Raw genomic sequence first — 22,852 nt, forward strand, 5'->3', positions numbered from 1 at the left:
TAAGGCATATCAAATTAAAATTCTGAAGTCTGTCAAATAGGAAGCCTAATTTTTATGCTTAATAATATTAATAATCCATCCTACAGAATTGACCTACCGTTTGTAGGTTGAATTCACATTTTCCCCAGAATTCCAGTAAAATTTTGCCCAGACTAGCTCTTATTTTATGGCCAATTTTAGGCTCAAAATATTCTTATTTTGTTCTTTACCCACCTTTCAGATATACAAAATGAGTATTGTACAGCAGTTGAAATGTATTAAAGAGGGTTACATGTCACACCTACTGCTGCTATGTGGATGAGACGTGCAGCTTAATTTATTGGTTTTTAGTCTTTTAAATAAAAACTCATTTGACATTTTTTTACCTAGCCTCAAGTTGTTCTTATTTTGTTCTTATTTTTAGGAAACTCAGCCTCAGTGTTTTTTTTATCAATGTATTCTTGTTAAAAAGAAAAGTGTATTATCTTTCCTCCTATCACTAGACACTGAGCAATTTCAAGGGCTGGATTTTAGCGTTGGAACCCAATAGTGAGATAAAAAATAAGAGCTGTGACGTCACAGATTTTTAAAGTCCTATAGCCTATCGTGAATTAAATTTTCTAAAATGTAATAAGGAAGTTGCTTTTTATAAATTTAATTGTATATACATTTTGAATGATTAATGTTCATTAATAGGCCTAGTTGATTTGATTTACATTTCCATTCAGACTAGAAATATGGAGTTTAAGAGGCCTTACTGATCAAATTCGCTTTTAACCCTCAACAGAATAAACTAATCCGAGAGTTGTTGGGATCGAATTGATAGTACCCCCTCTGTCGGTGCTCATTCAGCTGTGAAAATCAAATCTGATGTAAATAAAGTGTTGATGTACGTGTGCCGCTGTTTGATTGATTGAGAATTTGAGATGATTTTTTTGATTATTTTGGCCACATTCGTATTTATACTGGTAAGTATATGCACACACCTTAAATCCATAATGGGGCATCGAGCCTAGAAAACTGCAACATTCAAAGTATGATTGTCGTGCTTTTGTTTTCCCCCTCAGCTTAGCCTAGCCTAGCTCTGGCGTCCATATTCATAGTTGTGGTGGCTGGCTGGTAGGTACCCTCGAAGCACATCGACTGCCAGACAACGTGTCATGTTTGTTTAGGGAAGCGGTACTTGCTTGCTCATTTATTAACCATCTGCTGTAGCATTCTATTCGTTCAGAGGCACAGTTGACTACTTACAAAAAAAGTATTTATTTATTCAACCTATTGATCTGTGGACATAATTTTACAGACACTAACCCATGATTTCTAAGATTGGTAACAAAATAATAAAATTACTGACACTGTATTTTATTATTTTCAGGGAAACAATGCCACTTTAGAAAACAGTTATGAGGATACAGTCACTGTACTTGTGGATACAGATCGTTTAAACAAGAATTATGTAAAAGTGTTGAGACCACCAAAAATACTGGCTGACACCTGGATAGAGGTTGAATACAGGTGTTCAGAGGATGCCACAATCGGCATCGAACTTGTCGCCACTTCAGACTTTCAAACTGACGCCATTATATATCACAAGCACTTTTTTTGTAAACATAAATTTGGTGGAGCCCGAAGGAAACTAATAAGTCTATCCCCAGCAGACAGTGTTCTTTATCGGAGAGATTATCTACTAAAACAATCTCATAATATTTATAAATTGGAATTACGTGGCTGGTTGTTAAATACAGAGACACTGGGTTTAATCGTTAGAAAGAATTATTTTGTGCATTCAAAAGTAAGCGTTGTGTATCCTTTAGAGATCCTGTCCCCATATTCAAGACCGAGGCGGAGTGTGCACCAAATTTCATCTGTTTGTTTGACATGGTTATCACGAATGTTGATATCACACTTAAAAGATAGTCATTTTTTAGAACAATGTAAAATTGAGCCAGGTAAGTTAAAACTTATTTCATGTTTTTCTTGTAAATCAATTTTGTTTAGATTTAATATTTGCAAAATGAAATTATAGAAATTGAATGTATTGTCGATGTGAAATTACCAATTTCACATTAACTTGACAGGTTTTAAAAAATGTTTAAAAACTCAGAGAGGAAACTGTTTGTCATGTAACTGTATATAAAATATTACTAACCATAACTGATTATATATAGCAATGTTTAATAGAAGATAAGAAGCACACGACAAATAATGTTTAGTGCAATAATTAGTGCAAAACATTGCAGGACTGAAGATAGTATACAATGCCAGAGAGAATTTAGCTCAGTTCAGTCAAATATATGGCTATGCAAATCACAGAGAATTTAGCTCAGTTTAGTCAAATATATGGCTATGCAAACCACAGAGAATTTAGCTCAGTTCAGTCAAATATATGGCTATGAAAATCAATATTTCAGTGTTTGTAATGAGCCATCTGTTGCCACACATGTTCACTTTTGTAGAAGGCAATATCTAGTAATAACAATCAAACCAGCAGAACACTGTGCTCTGGCTTTTTATGTTTCTGTGCCTTCCACATAATAAACATTCTAATAAATTAGGCTCTTTTTAATACATTTAGAAGTTTCTGAAAATTATTTTTAATCTGTGATTGCTTATGTTTTTAGAAGTTGTAGATTTGGTTAAATTTCCTGTGGCTTTAACCGGGTCATTTGCTGGAATTAGTAAGGACGTTCCTCCGTTTTCTGATCCTCTTCTTCGCCATCAAGTACACCTTTCAAAAACAAGTCCAAGGTACAGTAGAGTGCATGGCATTTATTTTACAATTTTAATTATATAAACTTGTACTGATAATGATGTTGATTGGATTATTATTGGTAATAATAATAAAGATATTAATAGACCTGTTAATCTCTTTTGTTTGTTGTTTTGTGTATGCTTTATGGAACCATTAAAATTAATGATTATAATATCAAATAATTACAATTATACAGTAAGTTCCAGAAAAAAATTTTAAAGCCATTATATTAACCATATGAAATGAAAAATTTCACGGTAACTAAATACAAATCACAAGAAATTTTGGCTTATTTTTACAAAGCCAAAAGACTATTAATAACTTTAACACAAGATCTAGAGTCATTAATAACTGGCCACATATTAAAATTTACTTGTATTTTCTTTAATAATAGTGGCAATAATAAAAAAAAATGTAATTCATGTATTAAATTTTTTTTTTTTCAAATTACAGGTTTACATTTGTGGTATACGTCTATATGCAAGAACACTGTGAACAACAGCTTTGTAGTATTATACAGAGGAAGACACACTACACAAATGCTTATACCACACCTTTATTATTTGTTAACAGAGAAGGTAGGATAATCATAATGATGATGATGATGATGATGATGATGATAAATATGGTAATAATAATAATAATAGCAATGTTGATGATGATGATGATGATGATAATGATGATGATGATGAATATGAAGATGAAAATACTGATGGAGTCTAAGATGATGATGACAGTGTTGATGAAGATGATAGAGAAGGTGAATGATAAAGAAGATGATGATATTGATGATAATAAAAATGATGAATAAAGATAATGTGAATATGGTATTGATAATGAGGAAAATTGGTGATGATAAGGTGGTGATGATGATGATGATTATAAAGATGGAAATGATGAAGGTGATAAAGAAGACAATGATGATGGTTACTGTGATAAATATTATGATAAAGTTAATGACTGACATTGATGATGATGAGGACAATGATGGTGATGATGATGGAGAAAATGATTTTAATAGCAAAATTAAAGTTGTGTGAATGTCTCATTCATTGTGAATATCTCATGTTAAGCTCTAACCAAAATCAAATTATTGTTGACAAAAAGCTGCTGTATGCCCATATATAGTCATGATGTGCCTACATATGGTTATGCCCATATATAGTCCTGATGTGCCTACATATGGTTATGCCCATATATAGTCCTGATGTGCCTACATATGGTTATGCCCATATATAGTCCTGATGTGCCTACATATGGTTATGCCCATATATATTCATGATGTGCCTACATATGGTTATGCCCATATATAGTCATGATGTGCCTACATATGGTTATGCCCACATATAGTCATGATGTGCCTATATATGGTCATGATGTAAGGTCATCATGACCATATTTAGGCATGTTACATGTTTTTGTAAAATTAAAATGTGCTAGTCCGGCCCGCGAATGCATGTTATGCGGCCCATGCGAACAAGCCAAAAATAAATATTTACTAACCTTAATATTTACTAACCTTAAATTAAAGAGGCGCATTATAATGCCCATACCAGTACCAGTAGTGGCTTATTATTTTCAAAAGCATTCAAATTCAGGAAGGGGGACATCCTCTCCCAAACTAACCTTAAAGAGGCGCATCATAATGCCCATACCAGTACCAGTAGTGGCTTATTATTTTCAAAAGCATTCAAATTCAGGAAGGGGGACATCCTCTCTTAAACCCTCAGCCAGCTAGCACATGCAGTGCTCTGATGGCTCTATCTGCCATAGTACACCTCTTGCCCTGGCCCTTCAAATTTATTCAATAAACAATTTTGGCCCCTATTGCGATATAGTATACCCCTGGCTTAATGTATGACAATCTATATAATATCTAACCATTTGTCTGTCTCTCAGGTAAACTTCATGTCCAAGTTGTGCTGGAAAATAACAAAGCAAACAGCATGCTGACCATGGCCAAGATACCCATTGGTCAGTGGGTTAGGATTGTGTATGTCCAAAACAGGCGAAAGGTTTGTTGTTATTAACTCCCTAGAGGAGCACATCTTCTAGGAAGTCTATTTGTATTACGTCCATTTGTTCTTTGAGTTAGGTGTCCAGAGTTGTTTCAGCTTGGTACATTGCATGATATTTTACTGTATTATTTTTCTATATTTATTGTGGATATACAATTACTAACTCCAATTATTAAAATTATTATTATGAATTATTAAAACCATTCTTATATAAAAATATAAAAAAATTGGTTGAATTTATTAATGTTGTTAATATACATTTTAAAACTCACTTAACCCGATGCATATGAACACTCATGTACTGTAGCCATGTATATTCTTGGAGACCATATATCATAGGACATTTACAAATGTTATAATCTGCTTGATTTCAGTGGACAATGACATTTAACTATGGTGAGAATTTTGAGCTGATGACCCAAACAGGTGCAACTTTTCCAAGGAGGATCATATATGACGATCAAGATTCTCTGATTCACATTGGAGGCAGCAAAACCTGTGTGTCTTTCAAAGGATATGCGGCACATGCTAAACTCTATCGGCTGAGGGCGCTACAGGCAGAGAAGGTAACGTTCAGTAATGTTTGTTTAGCAGTTTCAGCTTTACGTGTTTATAGAGGTTTTGATTGAGATAGAGGGAGACTGTTCTATCAGTCAGTGAAACTCACTGCGGCCGACGGTCGCTGGTCGAAGCGATTCTATGGAGAACGCAATACCATAATGGCACGCGCAACGGATTGCTTTTAATGATAATCCATTCAGACTGCCACCGACAAAGAGCAGACGGCGTTGAGTCGTCTAACGCTCACAGTGTTATGCTTATATTTATATTTTTTGTATTTTAAAGGAATGCACTATTTTAAGTATGTCACAGTACCTTTATGTTGCATTATTTATTTGGAAATGTAGATCAAGTTTGTTGAAGAAGTTGAGCTCATGAGAGGTATCAAGTTGTATGATGACAAATGTCAGAGATTCAGGAAGAAGATGAACGGTGTAGTGGATGACTATCAGCAAATGATGCAATACTACATTGACCACAGTGAGCACTATTTGTATTGTATATCACTACAGATCCTATATATGTATATAGGATCTGTGATATCACTAATTACTGTTTCTGTGACTTGTAACACCGTGCTCAATGAATGCATGAATGAATAAACAAGCAAGCATACAAATAGATATGGAGACGAATGAAGAATTAATAGATGAATTTATTTATTTATTCGTTTGGAAGCATTGCCCAGGTGACGCAAAAGCAGGAATCTTATCGTTGCAGGAAAGACGATACAAATAATAAAGAAATACAGTATATGAATGATATAATGATTTAAAAAATGAATGAATGAATGAATGAATAAAAAATATGAATAAATAAATGAATGCATTAATCAATTAAGTAAGCAACCAATAAATGAACTAGTATATGGATTTCATTTTATAGTTATATTTTTTCCACAATAGGAATTTAATGTTCCATTTCAACATCTTTATAACTGAAGATGTCTGTGGCAAATAGTCAACTAAATTTCCTCATAAAAAAAAACAATAGAACAATATAACATCAAACATAAAAAACAATTTATAGTGGTTATTGAAATATCTTGTGTAAGCCATATCGGCTCTTAATAGAATAATAATACAATGTACGATTGCAAGTCTCTTGGTAACTTCAGTATAAGCGGTGTTTTTGTGTACTGGTATTCTGGTCCTAGCCTGCGGCACCATCTGTTGTTGGGCATCATAATGCCATGGTAATTTATGCATGAAACTTTCCAGAGTTACTCATGCATGTGAAATATAGACCCTACATAAAAACACACATAGGGAGAGCAAAAGAAACGGAACAGGGGGAAAAAAAAACCATTATTAATTTTTTTTATTACATTTTTATTGCAGAATCTACAAGAAGGTATGTGTACAGTGTAAGGACCTACCAAGAGAAGCCATCCAAACCATATTGTAAAGTCTGGTCCTACAAACCTAGTTCAAAATACTCGCTGGTTAGTGGTATCCTAAAGCGTTTTGTTTTTGACAAACCATGTGACTATGGAGCCGATCAGAGCAGATGTGTGTATGATAAGATGTATGATGGTAAAGAGATTGGAAAACTATTGTTTGAGAAGGCTACAAAAGTATTGGTATGTTCTTTTTATGATTTTTTTACTACTGAATCTTCTACTAAATACTAAAGTCAACAATTTATGAATTCACGAACCTTTGTGCCAAATCATCCATGTTGGAAATGACAACATTCTTATCTGTGTAAGAAAATGTTTTTGACTTGTCATAATTTATTTGTCATTATAGAAAAACCACATAAGCGATATATCTCAAATGGTATTGCCACTACAGCAGTCTAGTTGCTATGGATACCACCGTGCAACACATATGGTGGCCATTATGTATTCAGAAGGAATTGGAGCAAGAATGGATACAACAAAGGTAGGTATTTTTATATTTTTGCATTGGCCTATTTTATCTTCTTTGACATTTGTTAAGTGTAGGAGACATAAAAACAATAAAAATTACAAGATATAGAAAACCCACAATTTTTTTATATACTTATTATTTTTATTTATACTATCCTAAAAAAAAATGTAATCAAGATTTGCAAAATCTAATCATTTTTATGTGTTTACTTTAATATATTTATTTATCTTTGTTTTTTATCTTCAAATTTCAGTCGTTGATTCTTGAACTTGCTGGTGCACAGGGCAAAGGTCGACTGTCAGCAATGGCTCTCGGTTCCCAGCATTTCTATGGTCAACATGGATTGCCACTGGATTATGATTATGCATTCTGTAAGTTGTCATTTAGTCAAATACTAGTTTATGTCAACATTTATTGCCAAGTTCATAATTCATGACCCATTTTCAAATATAAAGAAGGTTATGGTTGTGCAATTGCACTGGAAAAAAGTTTTTAAATTTCACCATAATACTATTTATTTTTTTATTATATTCTATAATTGTTATCAATTTACCAGCCATATTGAGTCCTCAGATTTATATGGCAATTAATATTTTAAATAAAATTAATGTGTGTATGGCTTTTTGATCAGATTACTATGAATTGGTCGCCAAGGAAACAAGTGCAGATCGGGAAAAGCATGATCCAGGTTCGGTAAGTATGTGGACATATACTAACCATCAAAATTGTGCTGACTTATTCCAACAACCATTTGCGATTAAACATTAATAAGCAAGTTGATCACAGCCTCCTCATTTCAGACATGTTTCTCTTGCATTGAGGATGCAGGTGATGATGGTTTACATTGTACGTCATCAGAACGGCCTCTTAAATCTCTTGATAAAAGATCAGGATTAACATCTTAGCCAAATATTAGTAGTTCCATGCATTTATATAAAATTAATTGATTTCAAATTCAGAGCAATCATACTTTCCTGTATGATAAATTTGCATTTTTAAACTTTACCTGAAAATGTTTAATACATTTTAACAGTTATTTACTGAGCATGTGCGGTTGACAGACACAGCAGCGTTGAAGACTCAATCAGGGGAGAAGGGTGATTACTTCTTGTGGCTTAAGTACCAGGCTAAGCATGGCATTGCTGATGCACAGGTAAGGTAACAAGTTGGCTTAAGTAACAAGGTAAGCATGGCATTGCAAATGTGAAAGAAATTAACAAGTCAAATCATATGTAAATCTAAAATATTGGGATTTCTTATATTTTGCATGTTGCTCCTTTTTGAAGATTTCGAAGAATATTATTTATACTTAATTTTTTTTAAATGTTATTTGCTTTCAATGTAGTATTTTTCTTTTCAATCAACGTATGCAAGATATTAATGTACCTATTATTCTTTTCTATTCTGCAAATTTGTTGAAGATTTTTCATAGCAAAAAATGTAAGCAAGAAAGTGATTGTTTTGATATGTGCTGTAAAGAAAATTGATGACTTATTCAACCCTTTTTATCATTTTTATATAAGCAATTCAATGTTTTGTTTTGTTTTTTTGCCTTTTGAAAGTTGGCTTTGAAATTTATTCATTTTTCTTGGTATGTAACCCACCCTTCCCCAACCCCACCAATTTTAATTTGCATGTCACCTATTCCAGCATGTTCCTCCCTTGTTTTCCCTTCATCAGGGTCAACTTGCTCGTATCCTGTTCTGGGGTCAACATGGTGTAGAGCGTGACATAGCAGCTGCAGTAGAGTATTATCGGCTGTTTGCTGAGAATAGTCCGTTGAACCCTATTGCTCAGTTTGATTACGGTATTCTATTGATGAAGGTAAATCTTGCATGTTTTTAGCTTTCATTGTGGAATAAATTAATTTGATTTAAATAATTAAGTTAAATAATTTAATATTTAATCATGTTTTACTTTGGACGCTGCATCAGTCGAATGTTGCAAGGATGCTTTTCTGGGGAGCGCAAGGTGTGCAGCGTAACATGGAGGCAGCTGTACGCTATTACGAGATGGGGGCAGCAGAGCACCCTGAAAATCCAATAGCTCTGTTTGACTACGGCATAATACTGTTACGGGTGAGAAGTTTAAATTATGAGTTGACAGCTTAGGTTGTCAGGTCATTTTAGTTCCTCCATCAAAAGCAGTAATTGTTTCTTTTATAGGCAGTTCTTTATACATCGAATTCTTGAAAAGTATATATTTTTTAGCCATTAGAATTTTTATTTATAGTATCTTCATTGTACTTGAATGCTTGTGTCTGCTGTAAGCATTGTCATCTCTCTTATGTCTGTTGAAAATCTAACATCCTGATCCTTCATCCTGCTATTGGGTATAATGTAAGTCACATGCCTATAACCTAGGTGTGGAACGCAATCCTATTTCAAAAAGTACTACCCAAAAGGGGCGTATCATATCGAACACCTCTTGCAGTTTTATAGAATATATGCTGGAATTTGAAACTCAGCACACGTTCGATACAGACGCCTCTTACGTTCTTATGAAGGACACGCCCCTTCATGGGAGTACTTTTTAATGTTCCATTGTCTGTATACAAAATAAGGGCAGTCGGACCTCTTGCAGTTTTATACGCTTTGGTATAATGTAAGTCACATTCCTGTAACCTATGTCTGCCTCACCTGGTAAGTAATTAAGTATCTTTCCTTGACAGGGGCAAGGTGTGGAGAAAAACTATGAGAAAGCATTGGAACAGTTGGAGGCAGCAGCAGACCTAGGCCACTCCCCCGCCATTACTGCCTTAGGGTGGTACTACTTGAACGTTGTGCATGACATCCCAACGGCCATCAAATACTTTGAGAAGGCTGATGCTATGAATGACAAGAATGCAGCATATAACTTGGGCTTCCTGTACCCTGTCTCTTATACACATCTGAGATTGGAAACGCGACCAGGGCTGCCAGATACGACACACACACACACACGCACGCACATAACACACGCACACGCCATCTCACGGTCAAATTCGGCCAAAATTTTTTTTTCGATATCGGCCAAAACCCGGCCAGATTTTAATCCGATTAAAAGACAACAATTGGTACATAACGTTCATTTAAAATATAAAAATTACACGAAAATCAATTTGAATTTGTTTGAAATTGAAGAAATTAAATTGATATACTAAGAACAATGTTAATCTTTCACTGATTTTGTTTTTATAATTAATCACCAAAATTAAATGCCCAGCTACATCATAATATTAAATATGTTCTGTAAATAGTTGCTAGCATGAAGGCCTATTAAAAGTCACATTATTAAGATCGATCTAAATTTGATTTAAATGTATTAAATAACGTACACTGCTGTCTCTTATACACATCTAGATGTGTATAAGAGACAGCATTTCCCTCAGTCAGTTAAATTGTTTCTTTTATAGACAGTTCTTTATACATAGAATTCTTGAAAAGTATATATTTTTTATCCATTAGAATTTTTCTTTATTGTATCTTCATTGTACTTGAATGCTTGTGTCTGCTGTAAGAATTGTCATCTCTCTTATGTCTCTTCAAAATCTAACATCCTGATTCTTCATCCTGCTATTGGGTATAATGTAAGTCACATGCCTATAACCTATGTCTGCCTCACCTGGTAGTAATTAAGTATCTTTCCTTGACAGGGGCAAGGTGTGGAGAAAAACTATGAGAAAGCATTGGAACAGTTGGAGGCAGCAGCAGACCTAGGCCACTCCCCCGCCATTACTGCCCTAGGGTGGTACTACTTGAACGTTGTGCATGACATCCCAACGGCCATCAAATACTTTGAGAAGGCTGATGCTATGAATGACAAGAATGCAGCATATAACTTGGGCTTCCTGTACCTGCATGGCAGATACCCTGGCCATCCTGTTGATAGGGTATGAAGTTGAATAATTTCGTTTTTGTTTGCATTCAGTTTTGAAAAATATTCAGAATTGGTAGGCACATGTGACTCTGTGGATCTTTATATCTATCATTTTATAATGGCATGGCTCCTGTATACATATCTGAACTCCTCTGTCTCTATGAAGGAATATGTCGTCTTTGCTTAGCTGATCAAGATTTCCACATTTCCTTATCACATGCAAAATCTTATGGTGATAGAGCATTCTCTATTGCTGCACCAGTACTTTGGAACAACTTACCATTATACATACGTCATGCTTCATCCATCAGTTAATTTAAATCTAAACAAAAGCACATGAATTTCATTTACATTTCTTTTAGAATTTGACACTTTTTACCACTCATATTTTCATCAATTTATAAGTACACATTGAGATAATTTTTTAATGCTTATGCTATACAAAAATGGTATTATTATTATTATTATTAATATTATTATTATTATTATTATTATTATTATTATTATAAAGTTAGTTGATTAAATTATTAAATAGTTGGTTGATTGATTATTTGATTTATAAATTGTTTGGTTGGTTTATTAATTGCTTAATTGAATAATTGTTTGACACAGCCTTTTACTGTACTAACAAAGTCAATTGATTGATTGAATGATTGATTAATAAATTTAAATGAATTGTCTTAAAATTTTCTGCAGGCCAAAGCCTTAGACTACCATTTAAAAGCTGCTCGAGCAGGGCATATAGACTCTTCCATCATCTTAGCTCACATTTACAACGAGGGACATGAAACCATGCAGAGGAGCAACTACCTAGCTATGATGTAAGTCTAAATAACAGGTGGAACAAATTTAAGTCATTGTGTGAAAGAGGATGAATTATTAGTTTGATTAATTGATTGATTGATTGATTGACTTATTGATTAATTAACTGATTTGTTGATTAGTTAGTCCATTGACTAATTATTTAATTGGTCCATAGATATTTGAATTACTATATTAAACTATTCACAATAATATATAATATACTATATCAAATACCATTATTAATAGTGTTAATGTATTTCTATTCATTTTTCTATCGAGATCAAACTTTATTTTAACTCTGTCTTACCAATAACAACTACACAATTCAAGAAAGTGTTATATGCCCATATATAGTCATGATGTGATGCTGTCATTTATTTATTTATTACCTTTTTTAAATAGGGTGACGTATCTAGTTCTGGCATGAACTGAGCATTAAGGGCCCTCGATAAAACATACATACATTAAAACATTTAAAATATTGAACATTCAAAAAACAGAAAAAAGTTAAAAGGCCCACTATAAAAACACTACATTAAAACTAGTTAAAGTCAGTCAAAAATAAACAAATTTATCTATTAATAAATTGCTTAAGTTTAAGTTTAAAAGAGTATAAATTTTCAGATAAGCGAATATCTTTAGGAACAAGATTAAAATACAGAGGTGCTCTATAACTAAAACATTGCTTAAAAATTGAAAGACTAGGATGAGGAACAAAGTAAATACAATTTGAAATTGATCTTGTAGTTGGTCAGCCTCCAGACTGAGTCCTGGTTAGCATGCGACTGATGTAATCAGAAACATGACCATATTTGGGCATGTCACATGTTTTTGTCAAATATAATTTGATAGTGTGATCAAGGCTTTATTGTTTTTATAATTGCGACTCATTTTACAGGTGGGCACAGTATGTTGCATTCCTCAACCCTGAACTTGGAATTGTTTTAAGGAAAGGGCTTGATGGTTACTTTGAAGGAGATTGGTAGGACATCCTATTTTTTTACACCATATTTATAGAGGGCGACATTCCAGTGTAGCCTACAGAAAGTTGTCTAATATTCAGAGGCCCTCTTAAATATATGAAATTTTGCAAATACTTAAAAAATATCTTTAGTATTAGTAAATTCAATATGGAGTTACAACTCCATTGGTGGTAAATAATGAGGATAAATATTATATTTTGAGAAAATCTCCATCAGGATTTGAACCCAAGACCTTCTGATTACCGGTTTGATATGCTACCAAATGAGATATGAGGCCAAGTGGTAGGCACCCTTGTATTTTGCTATTACGACACTCTATTAATACAGTATATATGAAATTTTAATTGAAAAAGACTGTCATTTACAATTAAATTCTGAAAAAAGGAATTACAGTATAATATTGCACTCCATCATATGTTCATCACTCCATCATCATATTTCTTTTCCCTGCAGGTCGGCAGCATTCATCTATTACATTATGGCTGCTGAAACAGGAGTAAAAGTTGCTCAATTCAATATGGCCTATCTGTGCGATGAGAACTTTGTAAGACAAAAAAGTTCTAAGTATATTTTTTATTTTAATTCCTACATAGTTGCTACATGTTAGCACATTATTATTATTGTCAACAAATGCATTCTGCACATGGGATGCTTGTTGATGTATTTTATACCTGAATAAATACAATTTTAATAAATAAAAATTTTATTTTAATGTTATTTTGCTGCAAATGATATGAGATCACACTATGCTAAGACAATGCAATTAACAAAATAATTACTGGATGAGAAATTTGTGTTCAAGATATATTAAAACTTTATAAAATTTGTAGTTTGGGTGATTTGTGTCCTGATTTGTAATATAAGACTGGTGGGTAGTAAGATATGTAATATTATGATCATAGAAGATGTACTGATTTAGTGAATGTGGTATCTCTACAGGATGGCTTAGCCAGTAGCTTTATTAAGAATGAATGTACTTGGAAGTATTACAACCTGTCAAGTATTGGTGAATGGGCTTATACAGAATGTGAGTCATTTGACCTTTATATACACACATATAATTCATCATATATCACTGATCTCTACTATAATGTCTAATTTGCTCATTTGCTGGTTTTAGTGAAGCCACTGCCATTTGGCACCATTTATGGGAGCCCAGAACTTCATATAAGTCATCACAAAACTCTAGAACCATCAACAATGTGATGTTCGCTAGCTGCCAAATTAGGCGTCGCAGGCGGCGCATTGAGGATGTGATAAAAATCATTTAGTTAAACTGAAATTTATTACTAAAAACTATTGCAAGCATCGTTATTTTTAGCAATAATTTAAACACATGTAAAAAAAAACTTGTCTAAACTGGTACGTCAATTTGGCTCTTGCATGATGTTGGTGGCTTTACTTTTTTCTGTACAATGATTGGCCAATGAGCAATCTAGCCCTTATAATAGAGATCAGTGTCATACAGTATATGTATAGAGAAATTCTATTTCAAGATTGGTGGTGCTATTTTTCAGTGCTAGTTCATGAATATGCATTAGATAAACTTGTTTTAGACAGAAGCTTTTGGATTTCACCCCATAAATTACAATATTCCAGAAGAATTGAGAATTGAATTGTATTTGGAAAAGTCTGCAATATATTTATGTTTATTATAATTTATTTTTCAAGCTCAAATCAAGATGGGTGATTATCATTGGTATGGTTGCTTAGGTAAACAAGACATTCCAGCCGCTGTAGAGATGTATTCCAGAGCTGCTGCTGCAAATGAGCCACAGGTAGGCTGGACATGCTAGACTATTCTAAATGTAGCTCTTAATGATTAAATAGACCATTCTGGAGTGTCAATCAAACTTAACAACTGACCAATCAGAACCTAGCAACAATATCCAAGGGGCGGGGCTTAGTGGAAAGGTCCATTGCCTCCATGGCACTGAATATTACAGATTTAACAAAGTAACATAACATGAAAAGTTCTTAGTAAGGAATTGATGTATTATATAACATTTTGCATTTTCCCACTTAGGCTTTGTTCAATTTAGCTTACCTTGTTGAAGAAGGAGTGAAGATTGACGACACTACTTGGACTAAGCTACAAATCAACATTCCACCTAGCAATCAAACTGGGATACTGATGGAACTCTATCAAAGGTAGTTAATAAATAATGTTAATAATAATGTTATATTTATATAGCGCATATTGCACATTGCCCCTATGTGCTTTACAATGAAATAATATAGGCCAACTGAGAAAATGCAAATAACAATAAAATAAAATAAAAATAATAATCATAATAACAATGAGACTATATAAACTACTACTATCGCTTTATTTGTGACAGGCTATAAAAATGATCCCACAAAACATGACCAGGGAAAAAGTTACAATAGTAACCTGATATTTCAACATAAACTAAGATGTTCCAACTCAAATTGAATCAATCTTCAGATTTCCCAACTGTAGAAGGCTCAGTTTGTGCTCTGTCACAAATCCTTTAGTGGATGAGACAAGTTCTGCATGCTATGTGGTCTTAACTTACTCAGGATACAACTAATCCTTTTCATTTTTGTCTTTGATGCCTGTGCAGGTGCAGAGATAGTGGACGAGATGAGTCATACTTGCCATGTGGGCTCGCCCTACTCAGGATTCAATTAATAGATATGTACTCCAAGTACAACACTCTAATGAAGGTGAGATATTGTTTTTTTTTTTTCATTCATTCATTCTGGTTTATTATTAAAACAAAATTTGACATTGCAGTATTGAATTGAATTGTGTCAAACTAACAAAGATAAGCTGGAACAAACAACAACATTCACAAAACAAAGCACAACATTGTAATACACATGCAAAAGTTATAAATATAAAAATTTCCAACATTCATTCAATATTATTTTAATCATTTTTTTCCCAGCCTTTTTTTCTCTTTTTTTGTTGGCTCGCATTTAAATGAAGAATTCTCCTGACAACTGAATAGATAAAATGTAATTCTGTTGATTTGAACTCAGTATTCTACAAAATGGCATCTTTCTCACTGTTTATTGATTTTCTTTGTTCAAAATAATCATTTATCTGATTTAGTTTGACCCTCCAAAAAATTTATACAAATAGCTAACTTTTTGCTTGGTTAATTTAGGCTGGGCACTCAGTGTACGACCATCGTAGAACCATCTACTGATTTTTAGTGGCAGTCTGAACCGATCGTCATTAAAACCATTCCTGCATTCTCCATATAATCAGGTCACTGACGACCGTCCAACACAATAAATGCCTGGCTTTACTTAACATATGCATAAGTTTAACCAAGTGAATGTTGCCCAGGAAGATTAACCAGGATGTTTTGCCTATAAGCAGAAACATTCAATCCCAACAGCTTGTGTCAGTCAAATCTTCATGAGCCCTTGTTTAAAAAATGCTTTTCTTTCGCATTATTTTCTTTTAGTTGTCAAGTGTATTTGGTATTACAGCTGCTTTGGTTGTTACATTGATGTCACTTATACAACATTTAAAAAACCGTCAGCAAATTATTGAAAGTGTATGATGCCTCTGATTGGACAATCCTCTCTTCAAGTTATCATGTGAGGTATTTGATTTGACAAGCTACTTCCAGCTATTATCTAACAAGAAATTTATGGCATTTGATTGGACAATCTATTTCAAACTGTCATGTGGCATGTATTTGAGCTCCAAGCTAACATGTGATCAGTATTTGCCTTCATTAATTGGACAACTATGTAGTCTTCCTGGACAATGTCTTCCAGTTTTCATAAAAATGATTTATTATTATTTGAATTTACTCATATAACTTGTACTTCTTCATCCTTTTGTTTTCTTGTTATTTTATGCTTTAATTTGTCATGAGATATATTGTTTTTTTTTTTATTTGAATTTTGTCATCAAAATAATTGTAGCAATATTATGGTGTTACTTTGATCTCTTCTTTGATTTGATTAAGCAAGTATTGTTTGACACTAATTCTGGAACCACTGTTATAAGAAAACACAGAGAATAATTTGTTCTACATTTTATCCTTGATTATATTTATATTGTTTATATTTCAAAGAAATGTTTTCCTTATATTTTCTTTTGTATACAAAGAAAGGGTTTTATTGGAATTCTAAGTAAATCACTTTATATAATGTTTAAATCCAATATTTGTTCCGAGACATCAGTATTTCTATTATTTCTGATATGCGATGTTACTTCAATTCCTACCCATGTGCAATAATTAAAAATATTTAATAAATTTGTTCAATTGTTAAAGTTTCACTTTCACCACTAATATGTACTTAAACTTTGATTCTATGTATTTTTTAGTATTATGGTTTTTTTTACTACAAGCACACTCAATAAATTCCAATTTATCTATGTGCCCCACATCAAATCGGCCCCACTTCAACTTTTGCCCATGACAACTTGGCTCATGACAACTCGTTCCCAACCAACTGAACCCCAGCAAAGTCGATCCAACGTTAACTCAGCTTATTGCCAACTCAGACTAAAATTAACTCAGCCCCAGAAACACTACCCCAGTCAACTCAGTCCAGATCAACTCTGCTTCTTGCCAACTCAGATTAAAATTTACCTGGTCCCAGAAACATGCTTCGCATATCAATACAGTATTTATTAATATTATAAAAGAAAGTTGGTACTGGTGTCTGATTTAACGTTGGGCCAACTTAAGGTGTGTGTGTGGGGCGGTGGAACGAGTAAACGTGAGACCGGTTTGTATCAAATTCATTAATTTTGGCAGTGGTTGTGCATTAGCATATTATCCAATCATGACTTTGTGTTCACATACTGTACTTGTATTATTAATTAAGAAACCAGAATAATTTGAGTGGCGATTATAGAGAATTGTGGGACCAGGCAATAATTTAATATCCTTGATTTTTTTAATAGTATTATTTTAATACATTCATTTGTTGCCTTTTATTTATTATTAATAATATGCTACATTGTTTTCATTTGTATATTATTCTTATTATTATAATTGTAATTATTATACCGTGTTTATTCGAATAAACGCCCAGGGCGTTTATTGTTGAAAAGTGTTTTTAAGAGGCATTTATTCGATATGTATATACTCAAATAAACGCCCCTTAATTTCACTTTAAATGTGAAACTGTAACACATAATTCCCGTCAAAATAATGTGTTATTGCATGATCATAAAGACTTAATACTCCCAACCAGGTTAGAAAAAAAAAGTAATTCTACTAGAGTAGAACATTAATATAATGTGTTGGGAATGATTTTGCTTCCGTTAGATTTGTTTACAGTATTTAGGGGGGCGTTTATTCGAGGGAGGCTTTTTTTTTCAAATGAGGCTCTAGAGGGGGAGTTTTTTTTCGAGGGGGCGTTTATTCAAGCGGGGTATTTATTCGAATAAATGCGTTTTCAATATAGTTTTCAGATTATCATCGTCGATTTTTTTTTAAATTTTTTTTGTTGTTGAAGCGTTACAAAGCAATAAAAGTATTTGATTATTCCAAGCTTTTACCTCACCTGCCACCTGTCTTTCACCTAATTTATTGTTATATGATTTTAAGATTGGCTGTTATATAATATATAGTGGATATAAGATATTTTAATAAATCTGATTATTTTGACTTGAATCTGTATTTATCTGCGTCTTATTAAAAGAGGTTTACAAAGCTATACTGCTGTAAGACCGGGCACTCGCTACGTCGTAGAACGGTTGTACGATCGTCGTATGATGAATCGAACTCCGCTCCCTGCTGCGAGCGTAAGATGACCCGGTGCTGTCTACTGCTTGTTCGTAGCTGGCTGTCTGAAACGAATCGTCATTAAAGGATCCGTTGCGCGCTAATCGTGGCGTTTCGTTCTCCATCGAATCGCGTCAACCGACGACCGTCGGGTGCAATAAGTGCGCAGCTTTACTTTCAGTTGGTTTCTTATGGTATTTAGCAGCGATACGTTGAAACGGGGGGATGACGCCATGAAAAAATACTAATCATAAAAGTATAATAGTTTAAATGAAATTCTTAGTAAGTCTGCTGCAGTGATCATGATTATATTTAATTTATAATCTTATGTAATAGATGTGAAACGCAGGGGTGATGCAATAAAAAACACTAAAAAATAATATTTGATGATATTTTAAATGCAATTCTTATCTGAAAGTCAACAAAAATACAATATAAGGCTGTGATCATCATCATATTTATTTATAATCTAGGTCTATGTCAAAGATATGTAACGCAGGGGTAACGCAATGAAAAACACTAATTATAACAATCAATATTTTATTATAATGATATTTTTAAGTGAAATTCTTAATTGAGAGTCAACAAAAATACAATATAACGCTGTGAACATCATTATATTTAATTTATAATCTAGGCCTATGTAAAAGATGTGAAACGCATGGGTAACGCAATAGAAATGCGCTAATTGTAAAAAGTAATATTTGATGATAATGATATTTTAAAATTAAATTCTTTTTGGAAAGTCAACAAAAATACAATATGACGCTGTGATCATGATTATATTTAATTTATGTAAACCTTCTACTTCTACGTTGCTACTCTGCATCGTCTATTGTTTTAATGTTCCGTTGAGAGAAGATTGACATTGTACTTAAAAGCTTAGTACCGGCACTGTAGTTGCATTTATATAGGTCTAATACCAATGGCTAGCTTGTACACTTTTAGCTATGTCTATACATAGCATGTTAAACACCAGTCTTAAGAATCCGTCAATTCTGCTGCGTGTGTTTTAGATACGCCTAACAGTCAAAGTTTATGTAATTTTGAGTTTCGTCAAAAATCTCTCTCAAATGTGCAATTCGTCATTAACTTCTCATTATATCTTGTCTGCACAGCTATATTGCTTATTTAACACGTCTTGGTTTTTGTGTATTTGAGCGAGGACTGTCGTATTATCCGATACTATCTGATTGAACGCTCGCAGCGTATTTGCTTAGTATTATCGTGACTCGATGGTATTATCCAGCCAAACAAAGTAAAATAATGAAAAATAGAGTATCATCGATAACTTCATTTAGAAAACAAAAGTATCGTTTATTGGAACTTAATTACTAAAACGTGGATCGGGTTATATTCCGTTCCATTATAGTTCATGTTATTACAGTATTTCCTTCCATGCTAAGATGTTGGAAAATCATCCTTTCATTGTACAACAAACTGTTCTATTTTGTTACGTCAATGACCGCATTATTAAAGAATGTATCGTATGACTAACTTTTTATAGCCAATAACATCTTCGTCATATTTAATATAACGGTTATAAAAGACCAGTCTGCAACAAACGCGGGGCATTGCGTTGTAAAAACCATAACAGCCGCTCCAACCGAGGTGCATATGTGGTAAGTATATGTCGCTTATTAATTGTTACTTTTTCACAAGAGCTGTGATAATGATGACGATGACAATAATAAAAGTGATAACAACAATAACTACAATAAACAATAGAAACATTAACAATGATTTTGATAATGATAATATTGCATTAATAATTGCAATGAACTCAGGAACTGGGGAGGGTAGGGCGGTAGGAGCGTGGTCTGGAGTCGCTCGAAATCTTTCGAAACTGTTGGGTGGGGAGAATCCCCCGAAAATGACATATTAGCGTTTCAAAGGCTTATTTAATGGATTTTAGAGTACTAATATGTAGAAAATACATATAATTTTTCCACCCGACGAATTATGGTTTTTCTTTCCGATGGGGGTAGCTCTCCCCTAACCCTAATCCCCCTCCCCACTAGCTCCACCCTTGAATAAAATTAGGCGCAGGTATTCTGTTGAAAAATTGTTATCATTGAATTTTCTTTTACATTTTTGAAAGACTCACTAAAATGTATGGAATAATCTTTTGGTTAGTCGCATTCGAAGTTCTGAGTCTCCATGAAGTATCTTGTGACGCGTTTTGTGATGAAGTGGTGAGTAATTTTGATCTTTTAAGATCGATAGTCCTCAAGGACTTAAGGATTTTATTAAATATTTATAATTTTTCTTCTTTCGAATGCATACTATCACTATCATCGGAGGGTAGGGGGCGCTAGTTCGGGGTCGAGGGGAATTTCCAACAAGGTACAATTCAAGCATGCCTTAACCAAGCTGTCAAAAGTTTAGAGATTAAAACTGTCTAGTGCGAGCAGTGCTACCGTATGTGATACGTGTTGTATAATAATTACGATCGTATGAGTTGCAGTGGTGCGTGACCTCGTCCCCAACAAGTGGCTAGTACCACCCCGAAAGGGGGACAGTACCCCTGACATCCTTTTTAAATAAACAATCCCATAATTAACACAACATTTTATTATATTTTAATATCGGATGGGTCCTATTATGGTATGGTCACTCGAAGAAGCCATTCCATGGTATCTTCATCAATTCATAATTGAGTATGGACTACCTGCATGGTTTCCACATTCAAAGAAAGACATGGAACGAATTGAACGTATACAGATTTTCGCTTCTAGAGGTATACTAAAGGAGAAGCGAGGAGACACTCCATATCAAGACACTCTCCATCTTCTTCCTCTCAGCTTCCGACGAGAATTTAATCTCATATCTTCGTAATCAAATGCTTATTTGGAAAAATTGACTGTCACTCCATCTCAGATAATATCCATGTAAACTCCAGACGCACAGACAATATAACCTTACAAGTACATCAATTTTCTAGGACCATTGCTTATAGAAATTCTGTAAATATATTTCCTCGTGTGCGGACCAAACTCCCTGCTTGATGTGAGGAACTCTATAGTACTAAAATCTCTTACCAACTCTCTCATGGACATTCATAACTATTTTTCTGACAAAGATTTCTAAATTCTTCTTTTTACTGACTTTATATATTTATTAATTATTGTATCTACACTGTTTAAATTTATTTAATTAGTATACCTTTAAGTTTATATGAACCTACTTTTTTTCTCCCTTCATTAATACTAAACTTATCTGTAATAAGATAATTTCGGTAATTTTCTCCTTACATAAATTATATATCAGTTATTACACACTAAGTAAGCGCAATTTTGAATTTTTTAAATTATTATATTCAGGTGAGTCATATAGAAAATGTTTGTAGAATCAAATCATAAAACAAAAAGTAAAATAAAACATATTTATAGTTGCCAGGTGATTTGAATATTACGGGAGGCTGGAGATTCCATAAAGAAAATTGGAAGGCTACGTCACAGAGTGTAGAGCGCATTGAACTCACTGGTGTTACCTCAACAGAATGTGCTTACGCATGTGTAGAGCAGAGCAACATCAATTGCACTCACTTTGAATTTGATGACGTAGGCTATTGTCGACTGATCGATTCTCTTACCGTTACATCTGTGAATGTTGATAACAGTGATATCTTTCATCTATATTCGAGATGTACATTTGCAGGTTTGTGTTTTAAATTTATTCACATTCTATTCAATATGATTTGAAATGAGAGTTGACATCAAAATAATGATGAGCTGCACGTATTTTCCAAATAAGTATAACAGGACGAAATACGTTTTCAAAATAATATATATGTTATGTTCTGTAACACGTCAACCTCTGTCATATATTTTCCTACTTGACTCTCATGTACTCACATGTGTACATATATATATCTGTCTCTTATACACATCTATACATTTTCTTGACAAGTCGACATAATGAAAATTGTATGTTGTCATAGCGAGATAGGTTATACTTGACAAGTCGACATAATAACAATTGTATGTTGTCATGGCGAGATAGGTTAGCTTGTCAAGTCGACATAGTAAAAATGCTGTGTTGTCATGGCGACCTAATTGATCTAGTCAAGTCAACATAGTAAAAATGTTCTGTTGTTATGTCGACATAGACCATTTCCTTGTTGTCATCCATCTTGTCCTGGTTGATCATGCTGTTATGCCAACGAGTTGCAAACTCGAATTTTAAATGCTCATTATCACTTTTAATTACTATTAATTGTGTTTACCTCTCTACATCTTTCTTCTACTTGAATTTTTCCACTCTCTTTAATTCAAAATGTTACTTTTTCGCA

At 33.4% G+C, this 22,852-nt stretch overlaps 1 protein-coding gene and 1 long non-coding RNA gene across 2 annotated transcripts; both read left to right on the plus strand.

Annotated features, from left to right (window-relative positions):
• Positions 1-828: 828 nt before the first annotated feature.
• On the plus strand, positions 829-18,447 carry LOC117121652 (protein sel-1 homolog 3-like). Its single transcript, XM_033266897.1, has 24 exons — positions 829-947; positions 1,355-1,928; positions 2,601-2,727; positions 3,185-3,309; positions 4,631-4,746; positions 5,124-5,315; positions 5,658-5,790; positions 6,651-6,892; positions 7,062-7,196; positions 7,438-7,555; positions 7,816-7,877; positions 8,218-8,337; positions 8,865-9,008; positions 9,119-9,262; positions 9,856-10,056; positions 11,020-11,055; positions 11,739-11,863; positions 12,745-12,828; positions 13,283-13,373; positions 13,769-13,856; positions 14,501-14,607; positions 14,856-14,980; positions 15,418-15,520; positions 16,273-18,447. The coding sequence occupies exons 1-24, from the start codon at positions 906-908 to the stop codon at positions 16,369-16,371; spliced, it is 3,333 nt and encodes a 1,110-aa protein (XP_033122788.1). The 5' UTR covers positions 829-905; the 3' UTR covers positions 16,372-18,447.
• Positions 18,448-19,613: 1,166 nt separating this feature from the next.
• On the plus strand, positions 19,614-22,217 carry LOC117121738. Its single transcript, XR_004447620.1, has 3 exons — positions 19,614-20,180; positions 20,660-20,753; positions 21,951-22,217. It is a non-coding gene; the product is annotated as an uncharacterized LOC117121738 (long non-coding RNA).
• Positions 22,218-22,852: the final 635 nt, after the last annotated feature.

The sequence above is a fragment of the Anneissia japonica genome, unplaced genomic scaffold (genome assembly GCF_011630105.1).
Source record: "Anneissia japonica isolate Jap-2015-1 unplaced genomic scaffold, ASM1163010v1 scaffold287709_len1912824_cov184, whole genome shotgun sequence".
In the NCBI taxonomy this organism is placed as follows: Eukaryota; Metazoa; Echinodermata; class Crinoidea; order Comatulida; family Comatulidae; genus Anneissia; species Anneissia japonica.

Excerpts from the sequence above, each read along its gene's own strand:
- LOC117121652 (XM_033266897.1), top strand. The coding sequence starts at position 906 with ATGATTTTTTTGATTATTTTGGCCACATTCGTATTTATACTG. Across the intron at positions 5,791-6,650 it reads GCAATACTACATTGACCACA|AATCTACAAGAAGGTATGTG; the intron begins GTGAGCACTATT and ends TTTTTATTGCAG. Across the intron at positions 9,263-9,855 it reads ACGGCATAATACTGTTACGG|GGGCAAGGTGTGGAGAAAAA; the intron begins GTGAGAAGTTTA and ends TTTCCTTGACAG.